General features: G+C 53.9%; 4 protein-coding genes across 4 annotated transcripts; all 4 read left to right on the forward strand.

Moving 5' to 3' along the window:
- Positions 1-2,745: 2,745 nt before the first annotated feature.
- On the forward strand, positions 2,746-3,669 carry LDBPK_140010 (exosome complex exonuclease, putative; the record flags this gene model as incomplete). The annotated part of the gene is made up of 1 exon (XM_003859325.1): positions 2,746-3,669. The coding sequence occupies one exon, from the start codon at positions 2,746-2,748 to the stop codon at positions 3,667-3,669; it is 924 nt and encodes a 307-aa protein (XP_003859373.1).
- A 457-nt stretch (positions 3,670-4,126) lies between these two features.
- On the forward strand, positions 4,127-7,270 carry LDBPK_140020 (phosphatidylinositol 3-kinase 2, putative; the record flags this gene model as incomplete). Its single annotated transcript, XM_003859326.1, has 1 exon — positions 4,127-7,270. One exon carries the CDS (start codon positions 4,127-4,129, stop codon positions 7,268-7,270), a length of 3,144 nt encoding a protein of 1,047 aa, XP_003859374.1.
- Positions 7,271-7,777: 507 nt separating this feature from the next.
- LDBPK_140030 (hypothetical protein, conserved) lies at positions 7,778-8,590 on the forward strand (the record flags this gene model as incomplete). Its single annotated transcript, XM_003859327.1, has 1 exon — positions 7,778-8,590. The coding sequence occupies one exon, from the start codon at positions 7,778-7,780 to the stop codon at positions 8,588-8,590; it is 813 nt and encodes a 270-aa protein (XP_003859375.1).
- An 875-nt stretch (positions 8,591-9,465) lies between these two features.
- On the forward strand, positions 9,466-12,534 carry LDBPK_140040 (j-binding protein, putative; the record flags this gene model as incomplete). Its single annotated transcript, XM_003859328.1, has 1 exon — positions 9,466-12,534. The coding sequence occupies one exon, from the start codon at positions 9,466-9,468 to the stop codon at positions 12,532-12,534; it is 3,069 nt and encodes a 1,022-aa protein (XP_003859376.1).
- Between the last annotated feature and the right edge of the window lie 260 nt (positions 12,535-12,794).

The raw sequence follows: 12,794 nt of genomic DNA on the forward strand, positions 1-12,794 counted from the left end.
TAACCCTAACCCTAACCCTAACCCTAACCCTAACCCTCGTCGGTACACTCGAGCATCTCTTCATCCGGATTGGGACCCTGCTTTTTCCTAGTTGCGTGAGGGAAACTAGAGTTTACAGAGCAACGAGTGTTTCTTACAGGGTTATGTTGTCTAAAGCTGTTACGGTCATGAGATGTGTGTTTCGGAGTCCTTGGTTGAGGTATAGTAACTTTTTGTCGCAGAGTGCGGTTGTGAATGGCGCGTTTGTCCCGGAGATGTCGCAGGGTCACTGGGTATGCTTTTTACGCTTTCAGTAGGGTGAGCGCGCTTTTTTTTTTGGTAGGAGCATCAAGAGGGATCTTCGGGTGCTGATGTCGCTGCTGAAAAGACAGTTGAGATTGTCCGCGCGCATATGCAGGGGTTTTGATAGATGAGTTATCGGATGCTGTTGTTGAGAAGAGATGATTTTCTTAGTGATCGTTTTTCGAGCGACCTTGCTGAGAGCCAAATTATCCTTGAAAACTTTTAGGGAGGCACGTTTGCAGCCATGGCAAGCATGGGAGGGTGAAATGGTAACGGATGACCAAACCAAGAGGCAAAGCAACTGATGAGGGGTCAAAGAGGAAGAAATCGGGCCCGCAGGCGGGGCTCAGGAATGTAGCTCGCCATTTTGAAGCTTAAGAAGCCCACTCTGTGAAAGTATGAGGAAAGAGAAGCGCGGGGAACTGTTTTTTCTTCGTGAGGTTTTTGTGCTGAAATTATCGAATGACGGGATGTATGGTGCCAGCTGCGTCGTCTTCAAAGCATGAGGCGCGATCGGGAAAAGGAGGAATGGTAGTAGCAGAAACATATATGTGGTAATGATGCGGGCTGGGTGTTTGGAAGCACCACAAATTGAATGGACAATAGCGTTTGAGGTGTAAGGAAGGCCCCCAACTTTATCCAGATAGTTGTTGCCGTTGCAACGTTAGAAAGGAAACGGGGAAAGCCGATGGAAGACCATTTGAACATACACGCCGCGGCGCAATGCCGACCCTGCGTTGCTGCCAGCATCTCCCTTGCTCACCCTCTTTTTGGTAGCGCAAGCTCTTGTTGGGTGCTTTCTTTTCATTGCGATCTTTTGAGAAGCTCAGCAATACTTCGCAGCGTCGAAAGTCTGCGTGTTTTTGCACAGTTAGCTCGATACCGTAAAGAAGTCCCAGTCCATCCTTTTTTCTGCGACTATTGGAAGCCGCACAGGCCTCATGAAGAGGAAAGGACTATTGCGCCTACGTATGCTTCCATTTACCGAGACTCAAGTGCAGAGAAGCGAGAAAATGAGCCCAAGCCCCGAAGGTCATTTGCGCCATCGAAGCTGAAGGCTGCTCGCTCAATTTGTGAAGACCCAAGGATCAAGGAGGGCTTTGGCGCACATAGCGTGCAGGAACCGAGGTGGGCAGTGAAAGCGATCCGTTTGGTGTTTTGAATGCCGTCAACGCTGGAGTGAGGTGCGTTCAGCGACGCGGAAAAACGGGTTTGGGAAAACAACGTCATTGTCCTGATTTCAACAACCCCCCCCCGGTGCACGAAGAGACGAGAACTGGGGGGGGGGGGTAGTTCTGGGGTAGTCTAAAAGAAGACGTCGCTATGCAATAGGCGCGTCAAATGCAAGGGCTTGCCAGGGGCAAGGGCAAACACAGACGAGGTCGATACGCATTGCATAGCAGAAGGAATTCTTTCATACACGTAGGGCAGCGCGACCACAGTTGTTATGACCTGGCATGATGCGCGTGCACTGCCTGTTTTCCGTGACGGAGTGGTGTGGTGAGCGTCGAAAGCCTCTAAAGAAGGGAACCGACTTGCAGAATAGCATGGTTTACGAACAGCGATCACAAGCTCATGGCTGCTCATAAAGTCTGCTGGCGCTGTTTGTGTGTGACCTGGTTCATAACTTCGGCAGAACGTGGAACCCAGAATTCGCCATCACGAAAGGGAACGGCAGACACTTCCAGCTGATGAGACCTGAGCGACGCCAGGCGAGCTTGGCTCTGCAGAAAACCGCGTGTAGCCAATGTGAGATGCGGCTGTTTTGAAGGTTGCCCTCGATGCGGCAACAGGGCCCGCACTCAAAATGTGGAGCCACTGGCAATCAAACCACGTGAGTTTGTGAATAGCTCTCTCGCAGCAGAGCCTTTTGCTTCCCTACCCCCGCCCATCTCTTTCACTCCGCCCTGTTGTGATCTCAGGCCGCTCGAAGATCACCAAGGAGGCAGAGTCCGCAAGGGAAGCAGCCTTATCAGCGCCGCGCTTGTTGTTCTCAGCTTGTATTGGGAGTGGCTCCACTTTCCGTTGTGAAGAAAGTGTTGCGTACCGTTCGCTTCCTGGAAACATCCGTGGATCAAATTTCTGCTCGCGGACAGAGTTGAAAAGAGCGCAGCCTCTTTCGGCTCGCTTTTCACGTCTGACACAAAGAGTGCCGCTTCTCTGGAATTGTCGTGTGCGCTTGTACCGAAATTGAATGTGCTTCTCCAGAAGAATACCGATCTAGTGCTTCGTAGCGCACCCGTCCACTTTTCGAGTTGTCGGTGTATGCTCGAGTGTGAGTGGTGTTGCCCTCGTGAGTTGCTTCAACTCATTTGCAGAGACAATGATTCTTGTTTTCGAAATGCTGCATAGCCACTCTCTCTTTATCCCAAAATTTTGTTTTCCCCGGAACTTTCACAAGCCTTGGCAAAAGTAGTCGACGTGGCGTGCCTTTTGCTGGCAGTGATAGGCTGCTTTGCCATCATGTCATCCAGCGTTGTGATTGTGGGTGACTCCATCTGTGGAGGCGATGCGGATCAGAAGCTGAGCACGAGCTCCGAAGAAGTGTATCTTCGTGGATTTAACACCTTTGCGGGGAATAATCCCAGTGACGTGGCTCTGCTCCACGAAGGAGCTGGCGAAATCGTGGCTGCTATCAGTGGGCACATAGAGGTGACCGAACGCGTGATTTCGGTGAAGGGTCTGGTGCCGCGGTACCAACCGGAAATCGGGGATGTTGTAGTCGGGCGCATCTTGGAAGTTTCAGGAAACAAGTGGCAAGTTGATGTGAACTCAACTCAAACCGCGATTATGCTGCTTTCAAGCGTAACGGAGCCTGGAGGCATACTGCGGCGTCGAGGCCGCGGTGACGAGCTCGGGATGCGCCAGATCTTCGACCAAGATGATCTGGTTGCGGCAGAGGTTCAACGCATCTCTCCCGATGGTGTGATGTCACTGCACACACGCGCAGCGGAGAAATATGGTCTGCTGTCGGGACCGGGTATTTTGGTGACTGTTCGTCCCTCTTTGGTGAAACGCGCAAAGCACCAGTTTGCAGAACTTGCGAACTACCGCACGCAGCTGATCATCGGCATGAATGGTAACATATGGATTTGCTCATTGCAACCCTCTGCTAGCGACGCGGAGGAGACGGAGCACGCCACTGACGCACGTCAAAACGTGGCGCGTGTTGCAAACTGCATCAAAGCACTAGGAGCGGCGCAAGTCCAGATTCACCCAGCATCGATAGAGGCCAGTGTTGCGGCGTCATTAGAGGCAGGTTTGTCGGTGTTTGATGTTTCGCTTTCAAAGCACAGAGATGCACTTGTGGCACGCGTTGCTGATATGGTGGGATTGCAACACCGTCGCCCTGCTGGCGGCGGTGCTTCCGCGCGAACGCTTGTGTAGAGGCGATCACGTGTACTTTTTTTTTTCTTTGAAAAGCAGTGTTGTTTTGTGTGGCACTAATTCGATTCTTGCTCTGAGTGGGGTAATCGAAGTATTTCGTAGCGTGTGACTACCTGACTTACTTAGAGGAATACGAAAGAAAATGAATCTGACTATTTAATTCAAGTGACAATGTGTCGAACTTTAAACCTGTTGAAGCATACCGGCTAGACGGTGTGCTGGCCTATGATTTTATTCTGTATGCCGAGAATTCTCTACGACCCGCTTGGATTCTCATCTGTTTTCCGCAAGCATTCTTTGGCGGGTTTACGCGCTCACGGCGGCTGGCTAGTTCGCTGTGAATTCCTGTCTGTGCAGTACTGTTCTACTTCCGCCTCTCGTTTCCGTCAAACACGACTGAAGCCAACATCCTTTCGAATATGTCTAGAGGGGACTTTTCACTGTTGTGTCTCGTTGGATGTCGTTACGCGTACGACTACGGGTGCCCAAGCAGTGGGATAGGTTTCAGGTGAACATCGACGAGGAACTTCAGCAAGAAGAGCTCTCAAGGACTCTGACAGAGAGGGAGATCGATGATTTCAACCGACGGAACCTCCACAGCGTCTCGGAGCTCAGTGATCATTTGCGCTTGCTCGTCTTTGGGAGTGATGAGTGTGTTACCTGCTCTGAGGATATTTGTGCAGCTGTCGAGTATATTGTGGGTCCGCAGCGCAGATGGAACAGTAGCTGCGATGAAGTTTGCGAGTTTCGGCGCGCAATCAGCAGAGCGTACCTGAATGAATGGAAGGCTTTTCAGTCTGTCCATCCATCGGTGCCAGAGCGCCTCGCGACACGCAGCCTGCCGCAGGTGTTTTCTGTACCTCCTCTTCAAAAGGCACAAATGGATCTTCTGATGCAGATGTGCCCGAGGAATGCGGAGACGGGAGATGGCAGCATTTCGATGCGTCTATGGTATTTAGATAGTGCAGGGTCCAGATGCTCTACGAGGCGAAGGTTTCCATTCGACACTGCCGCCGATGACGCCATCCGGCTCACGATGAGCAGCGCACGGGAGTTTGCAAGCATGAGGGAAAAAACTGATGATACGCCGCTCATCTTTGTCTTCCGTGTTAAGGGGCGAAACGAGTACATTTACGGTTCGCAGCCTCTGATAAATTATCGTTACATTCGTCACTGTGTGAGCAAGCGGGCTGAGATAGATTTGGTTGTGGAGCCTAAAGAAGCGACCCTTTTCGCAGTACCACTGTTTCGCCCGTCCTACCCGTCTCGGACCCTTGCAAGTCCTTCTGACGCAGATGCGTCGAAGTCCAGTACCTCTGAAATCTGTTTGTGGGACCTGACCAGCAAGCTCTCTATCAGGATTGTCGGCGGTTTTGAAAAGCTTGCCATCTCCGCGTCGCGCATGAAGGATGAAAACGTGCGCGACTCTTCGAGCCTGTACTTTGCAGTTCTTGTGGAGGCGTATGTTGGCACCTGGCGTTGCTGCGAACCCCAAATCACTGGCTGGCAGCTGTGCGAGAATGCAAAGAACAGCCACAGCTTAGCTGCAAGAGTGTACTGGAAGGACGGGGGAACGGTGACCTTCAGCATCGATCTGTCGAATGTGCCAAGAGAGCTAAAGCTGTGTTTTACGCTGGTGGCTTCCTCGACCGACAGAATCGTCGGTGCTCGGGCAGCCACTGCAGAGGAGGTGATTGCCGCTGTGGAAGAGAACACGAAGAAAACCGACGATCAGGGTCACTCGGTTTTTTTCTTGGGTACGGCCGCCACGCAGCTTTTCGATTACGCTGCAAAAATGCGGATGGGTATGTGGCGCATCTATCTATGGGAGGGCAAGACCCGCGCGAACCCGATTGGCTTGAACTCTATCAACCCCGATTCCAACGCGTGCACGTTCGAGGTGGAGTTCCCGTGTTTCGACAAGCCTGTTTTTTTCCCCAGTGGTCGACCTCCAAAGAGAAAAGAGGAGGATGCTCGACGAAACTTTGCTGACCGTGAGGCCGCCCTGAGCAGCTATCTGATCAACAACGAAGTAGAACAACTGCGCCAGCTGAAGCGGGTGCTGATGTACGATCCCCTGGTGCACCTCTCGAGTGACGACAAGACTATTCTGTGGAAGTACAGGGAGATGCTCCTAGGCCAACCAAAGGCAATGGCCAAGGTGATGAGTGCGGTGAACTGGCTGATGCCGTTCGATGTGTACGAGGCACACTGCCTTTTGCGCCGATGGTCCCCGCTGGCTGCGTTCGATGCGCTGGAGCTGCTTGACGCGCATTATGCTGACTTGGCGGTTCGTGAGCAGGCGGTGGAGTACATTGATAAAATGTCGGACTATGAGCTGCGCGGTTGTATTCTGCAACTCGTGCAGGTACTCAAGTACGAGCCGTATCACTACTCTGCCTTGGCGCGTTTTCTCCTTAGGCGGTCGCTTCGCTCGAACCACATAATTGGCCACTACGTTTTTTGGTATCTAGCTGCCGAAGTCAAGAATCTGACCATTTGCGAGCGACACGGACTCCTTTTGGAGGAACTGATCAAGCGATCTCCGCACCGGTTGGACTACGTGCGGCAAGTGTACGTTTGCAACGAGCTGCTGAAGTGTGCACTGAGGGTGCAACGGGCGCCGAAGAAAGATCGTGTCAAGTGTCTGCGCGCGAGTCTCGCTAAGGTGCGATTTCCTCACCGCTTTACTCTCGCTCTGAACCCCTCAGTGGAGTGCTGCGCGGTCGATATCGATGAGTGCAAGGTCATGGAGTCGAAGAAGTTCCCGCTATGGCTTGCTTTTCGAAATCATCTCGATCAAGACGAGCACTTTTTCATCATATTCAAGTCTGGCGACGACCTCAGGCAAGACCTGCTTACTCTGCAGCTGCTGGAGTTCATGGACAGCCTGTGGAAAGCGTCCGGTCTGGACCTTCACCTCATCCCATACGGTTGCATCTCTACCGGAGAAGGCGTTGGCATGATCGAAGTGGTGTTGAACAGTGACACGATCGCCAACATCACGAGACGCGAGGGTGGGGCACAGGCTGCGTTCAACGTTGACCCGATCATAAATTGGTTACGTCAGTTCAACCATGACCGAGGTGAAGCGGAGCGGTGTCTGTGGAATTTCGTGCTTAGTGTCGCCGGCTACACGGTGGCCACCTACGTCCTGGGCATCGGTGACAGACATAATGATAACATCATGCTCCGCCAGGATGGCACCCTCTTTCACATCGATTTTGGCCACTTTCTGGGCAACTTCAAGACGAAGTTCGGCATCAAGCGTGAGACAGCGCCTTTCATTTTTACTCCCATGTACCTGTATGCGATGGGTGGGTCAAGTAGCCCGATCTTTAAGTACTTTGTGGACGTAGCATGCCGAGCGTACAACGCGCTGCGGCGGCACAGCAGCGCACTTATGATGCTCTTTATGCTGATGCTCTCTACGGGCATACCGGAGCTACAAACCCTGGAAGATATCGAGTGGCTGCGCACAGTACTTCTTCTTAACCGAACCGATGAGGAAGCCTCCGAGCACTACAAAGGCCTCATCAACGACGCACTGGGCAATTTTCGCACACTGCTGAACGACTACATCCATATTATGGTGCACTGATGCCGTGGTCATGTACTCGAGACATGACTGTTTCTTTTCTTTGATAGAATCAGCCCCTTTCGGGCTGCTGATATTTGCGTGTGTTTCTGTTTTCCGCTGAGAGACACAAAAAAAAGAGAGAACACACAAGATGCGCACCATTTGACCTGGAACAGTCGCTGGGTTCTTCTTGATTATCTTCTTGATCAGAGGCTTACTTCGAGCTTTCATTCGTGTGGTGGTGGGACTGTGCAGCCGGCGGGGCGGAGAGCGCAGTGAAATTCGTGCGCTTACGATGTAGACCGGAACGACCGCTCGCGCACACACAGATGTGCATCTGTTTTTTTTTTTAAGGGCGTCTTAGGCACCCCTCCCGACACCGTGTACTCTTTCTCTGTGCCTCCGCCTTCCTGTGCTTCTACACGTGCGGTCGACCTGCGCTTCCACTTCCGTTCACTCAAGCGTCACGTTGACAGCATCAGTAAAACCATACCCGCGAGCAGGCACGTACACACAAGTAAATAGGAGATGGTCGCGTGGGGTCCGCTGCAGCGGCGGCTGTTCGCCTACATTGCTCGTCATCCACAGTTCCAGCAGGCCGTAAGGAACGTGGGGCAGCGCGTGGCGGCTCACCCGACGTTTCAGAAAGCGAAACAAAGCGCGTACTCTGCGTTTGAGAGGGCGGGCACGAGAGCCGCTCGCGGTAGTAGTGTATCAGGCGGGAAAGGGAATGGTAGCACAGAGGAATCGACGCTGAACGCATGGAGGCGTAGGATCAACAACGGCTGGCACAAGCACAAGGCTGGCGTAATGAGCTTCATCGCTGCGAACTTTATGGCCATTCTCATATTTGTTCAAGTCAGCCCAATGCTGTGGCACTCCGTAAAGCGCGGCATCCACTACCTTACCGACGCCCCGTCAAACGTTGAGGGAGAGCGCAAGGAGAAACCCAGAAAGCGAAAAGCGGAGGCAGCAGAGGAGCAGTCCAGCTTCAAGGCGGAGGCCCCAAACGACACCATGCGTGGCGCGGTTCTTCGAAGGGTACTGCCTCCTCAGACCCCCTGGGGAAGCTACACAGAGCACGGCGAACCGGCTTCGAGGCCGTCACAGTCTTGGCAGACATCGTCTACACTCTTCGACGACACTGTTGGCACGAAGCAGCAACCAGATGCTCAGCAGTCGTTTAACGAGATGCACAAGGATGTGTTTCGCACTCCGGACGGCAGCGCACAAATCAACTTCGACACATCCTTTCTGGTGAAAATGGGTGACGAGACCACGTTCACATCCTCTCTAGAGAGAGAAACACTGACGGGCAGTGTGTCCTCTCACTCACTTTAAGTTTGCTGCGCCGTCCTCCCCCCTCGCCCCTTCAACACTCTCTGTTCCTTTTCTCTTACCACCGACCTCCGTAGCTCTCGCTCTAGGTGTTCTCACATAACAATTTGACTTCGTTCCATTCCGCCTTTTGCTCGTTATCTGCGGCGGCAGCCTAATCGTTCTTTCGAGGTTGCTTAGTAGCCGAAGAGCAGTACAAAGAAACAATCTGTCGCCACTTTTTGCTGCCGCCAGGTATTTGCGGATGTTCAGAGACAAGGCGCTGGAAATAACTGCTGCCTCTCATACCCTTCGTCGGGGAGGGGGATGGACTGCAGTGATGTATGGTACTGCTGCGTTCGGCATTGTGCTACTTCTCTTTGTGGCGTGTGTCTTGGTTCCCTGATACGCTGTGTCTCTGCACGGTTTACGCCACCTTCTAACTGCCCTGTCCTCGAAAAACAAAAGGCTGCACTATGCATGCTCAGCACTGACGCATTTCTTCTCTTATTTCGTCACATATTTCGCCGTTCTCACTCGTTTGCAAGCATACGCCAGGTGATTTGAGCACTGGCATCAAGCGGAGTCATAGTGGTGGTGGCGTTGCATCCGTCACTCTCCCCTCTCTTCCCCCTCCTCTCTCTTTCACAGCAACTGAAGGGAAAGGTGTCATGTTAAATGGGCTGACGCGGGTGAGCACCAGTTCTGAGCTGGAGTCGATACTAGATATCGTGCAATCGTCCGGCGAAATCGCGGTCGTATTCACTTCGCCGAGCATTGGCGATTTGGAGACGATTACAAGCGAAACACAGCGTCGTCAGCTGCGCATTGCGGGAATCCCTCGCGGTGGGTACACCATCCTCCCTGCTATTCCGCTATACGATGACGAGCTGCTTCAGATGTGTGAACGGTACACCTCAGCGAACGAGTACGAGAAGGCGGAAATGCGCAACAGCTTGTATATGCGAGAATACCCACTATTCACGTACAGCATACGCCATCAGAGGGCACTATTTCACCCTGCCGACTACGTGAGCCGGATACTCCAGTTCTGCTCCTATTATGTCCAGGCGCCCGACGCAGACGTTTTGCCGCTGCAAGACAAGAGTCCTTTTCTTCACATTTCCCCCATAAAGGAAATTTGCAAGCATCTCCGCCTCATTGCCCGCGGCACCCCAGTGGCGCCAGACGACTCCGAGTCGCCGGTGCCAGAGCAGCTGCGCCTTCATGCAGAGTCAGACGCGGAGAAGCTTGCAGCCGAGCGTGCCACGGCTATGTCCATCGCAACCAGTAGTGGTGGCGCCTCGGAGACGGAGCAGCCGTCTCTCTTCAGCGGCGTTGCGCCGTCGGCGCTGTTTCAGAAAGGCGCAGTGGAGGAGGTCGACAAGGACGCTGAAGACACCATGGAGGATCTCACCGGCGAGGAGACAGTGGACGCGGTGCACAGCTTTCAGGCAGAGTACTTGACACTGGACGGGTTTGAGCTGGTGACAAAAGCGTCCATCTACTACGACCGCGAAGGGGAGGGGCAGCGCATCGTTGCGGTGTACATTCCGGGAGGGGTACCAGAGGACACGTGCCGCGCAGCCGCAGCGGTCCTGGAGCCGGCGGCGACAAAAAAGAATCTGCGGGCACCCACGAACGGTGGACTGCCACCAGACACCGGGATCGTAGGCTACTACGACTACCTTACGAATCCTACCCAACACAAGTGCAGAGAGACGGAATACAGCCGCAGGAATTGGGGGCTCTTAGCCCAGAGCGAGCCGTTGCTGAAGCATCTCGACAAGCTGTACAGTCAGTTGGCTCCAATGCACCATCATCTGCAGAGGGTGGCCATCCCGTCACAGTACCAGCTGTGCGGAACAGTCTTCAGCACCATCACTGTTAATAGAAACTTCCGCACCGCCGTGCACACCGACAAGGGTGACTTCCGGAGCGGCTTGGGGGTTCTCTCAGTGATCAACGGCGAGTTTGAGGGATGCCATCTCGCCATCAAAAGGCTCAAGAAGGCGTTCCAGCTCAAAGTCGGCGACGTTCTTCTTTTCGACACGTCTCTGGAGCACGGCAACACGGAGGTGGTAAACCCGGAAATTCACTGGCAGCGAACCAGCGTTGTGTGCTACCTGCGCACTGGACTAATGTCCTCTGTGTGCGAGATGGAGCGACGTAAGCACCTGAATCGGCTCATTCTCCTGCAACTGCTCAACACAGAGGTTCGCAACACGACGGTGAACATCAACGGAGCCGACAGCAGCCTGCCACCGCTGTTTGTGCCGACCCGCCTGGCGAGCCATTTGGCGCCCGTGCAGCTTGCTGCCCTCGGCTTCATTGTGGAGCGTACGGAGAAGCAGAGTGGGTGCGTGGTGGCAATGACGATGGGACTGGGCAAAACGCTTGTTGCACTCACGTTGTGCTTCTCACAGCTGCATCTTGCACCGCAGGCCGACATACTCATCCTCACGCCAAAACCGATCATCAGTCACTGGGTGGACGAGAAAAACAAGTGGGGCATGCACGGGCTCCATTTTCCGCACTTCGTCGCCTCCGACGGGCTCAACTCGTTGGAGTTCGAGCAGCAGCTTCTCGAGTACGAGCGTCAGAGGAACAACGAGAAACCCAAGTTGGGTCACATCTTCGTCATCAACGGCGAGTACCTGGCAGGGTTTCTGCGACGTTTCAAGCGCTTTACGCCCTTGCTCATGATCGTGGACGAGGGCCACCGAGTGGCTGCGAAGGGGAATAAATTGACGGAGTCCCTCGATCGCCTACGGTGCAACCTCCGCATCGTGCTATCCGGCACGCCTTTGCAAAACGACGCCAGCGAACTCTACCGGCTAGTGGGGTGGGTGAACAAAGGCGTCAGCAGGGTACTGCCGCCGAAGCGCTTCCAGGAGCTCGCGAATGACATCAACCAGTTCGTCGAAGGCGACGATGGGGCCTTCTACAATGCAGTGATGGCGCAGGAGTACATTCAGGACTGGATGCGTGGGTTCGTGTTTCGTGAAATGGAAAACGACCTGCCACCGCTGCACGATTACCTGTTGATTTGCGGCTCCTCCGACGTGCAGCGGGAGTATGAGGAGAAGCTGGGCCTCACGGAGACGGCCATGACAGCCCTTAAAGCCACGGAGCACCGACCGCATCACCTCTCCACGCACCCCGCTTGCTACCTGGCCTTCATCTCCGACAGCTACCAATCGATGGTAAGCGGGTGGACAGTGCGTGCGCAGTCGAATACGTCGCGGCCGCGAGTGTCCCAACTGGAGGAGATTGATACCATGCGACTGGAGCAGTATGTCCAGTTGGTCGAGAACGAGCAACTCGACGCCTTCATCGACTTGAGCGGCAAGATGCGGGTGCTCGTCGATATTGTGCTGCGCGTGCAAGCCCGCAAGGAGAAGCTCATCATTTTCTCTCTCTACGTGGGTTCGCAGGACCTGATTCATCGCACCCTGACGGCGCTGCGGGTCTGCACATTTACCGTTCGCGGCCGAGACTCACAAGACCGCCGCCGCCGCGCCATGCAGGAGTTCAGCGAGAACAAAGACCTCATTGTGCTGGTGTTATCAACAAAGATCGCCGCCTACGGTCTCGACTTCACGGCGGCGAATCACGTTGTTCTGTTCGACTCGTGGTGGAACCCGCAGGTGGACGCACAAGCCATCGCGCGCGCGTACAGGCGAAATCAACGGAAGCCAGTGACCGTGTATCGCCTTATCTCGGCAACCGAAAACAAGTTCGTGCTGCGCTCACAGACACGAAAGATTGCCCTCTTCAAGTGCATCCTCCATGAGCGCACCAGTCGGCAGGCGTTGCCCGACGAGCTGGAGGATTGCGCAGCGAACGAGAAGGATGAAGAAAGGCGAATCTTTTGGGCAAAACTGAAAACGACCTCTCTTGCTGGAGATTCTCGGGCGTTGTTGAACGTTTATCGCTACCAGGAGAGCGTTCGCGAAAGCGAATGAGTGCATCAGGCGACAAGGACTCGGCGTCTCTGCGGCGTCGAATCCATGCGGACGTTCTGTTGGTTACTCTCTTTTCTTGTTTTTCTTGTACGTGCCTTTGTTTATGCCTCATCTTGTACCTCCTCGCCTGCTCTCGTATTCCTTCTTTTCTTTTTGGCCGTTGTTCTCTTTCTTGTATGCATGTGTGTGTGTGTGTGTGTGTGTGCGTGTGTGTGTGTGTGTGTGCGTGTGTGTGTGTGTGTGTGTGTGTGTGTGTGTGT

Source organism: Leishmania donovani, chromosome 14 (genome assembly GCF_000227135.1).
Source record: "Leishmania donovani BPK282A1 complete genome, chromosome 14".
Taxonomy (NCBI): domain Eukaryota; phylum Euglenozoa; class Kinetoplastea; order Trypanosomatida; family Trypanosomatidae; genus Leishmania; species Leishmania donovani.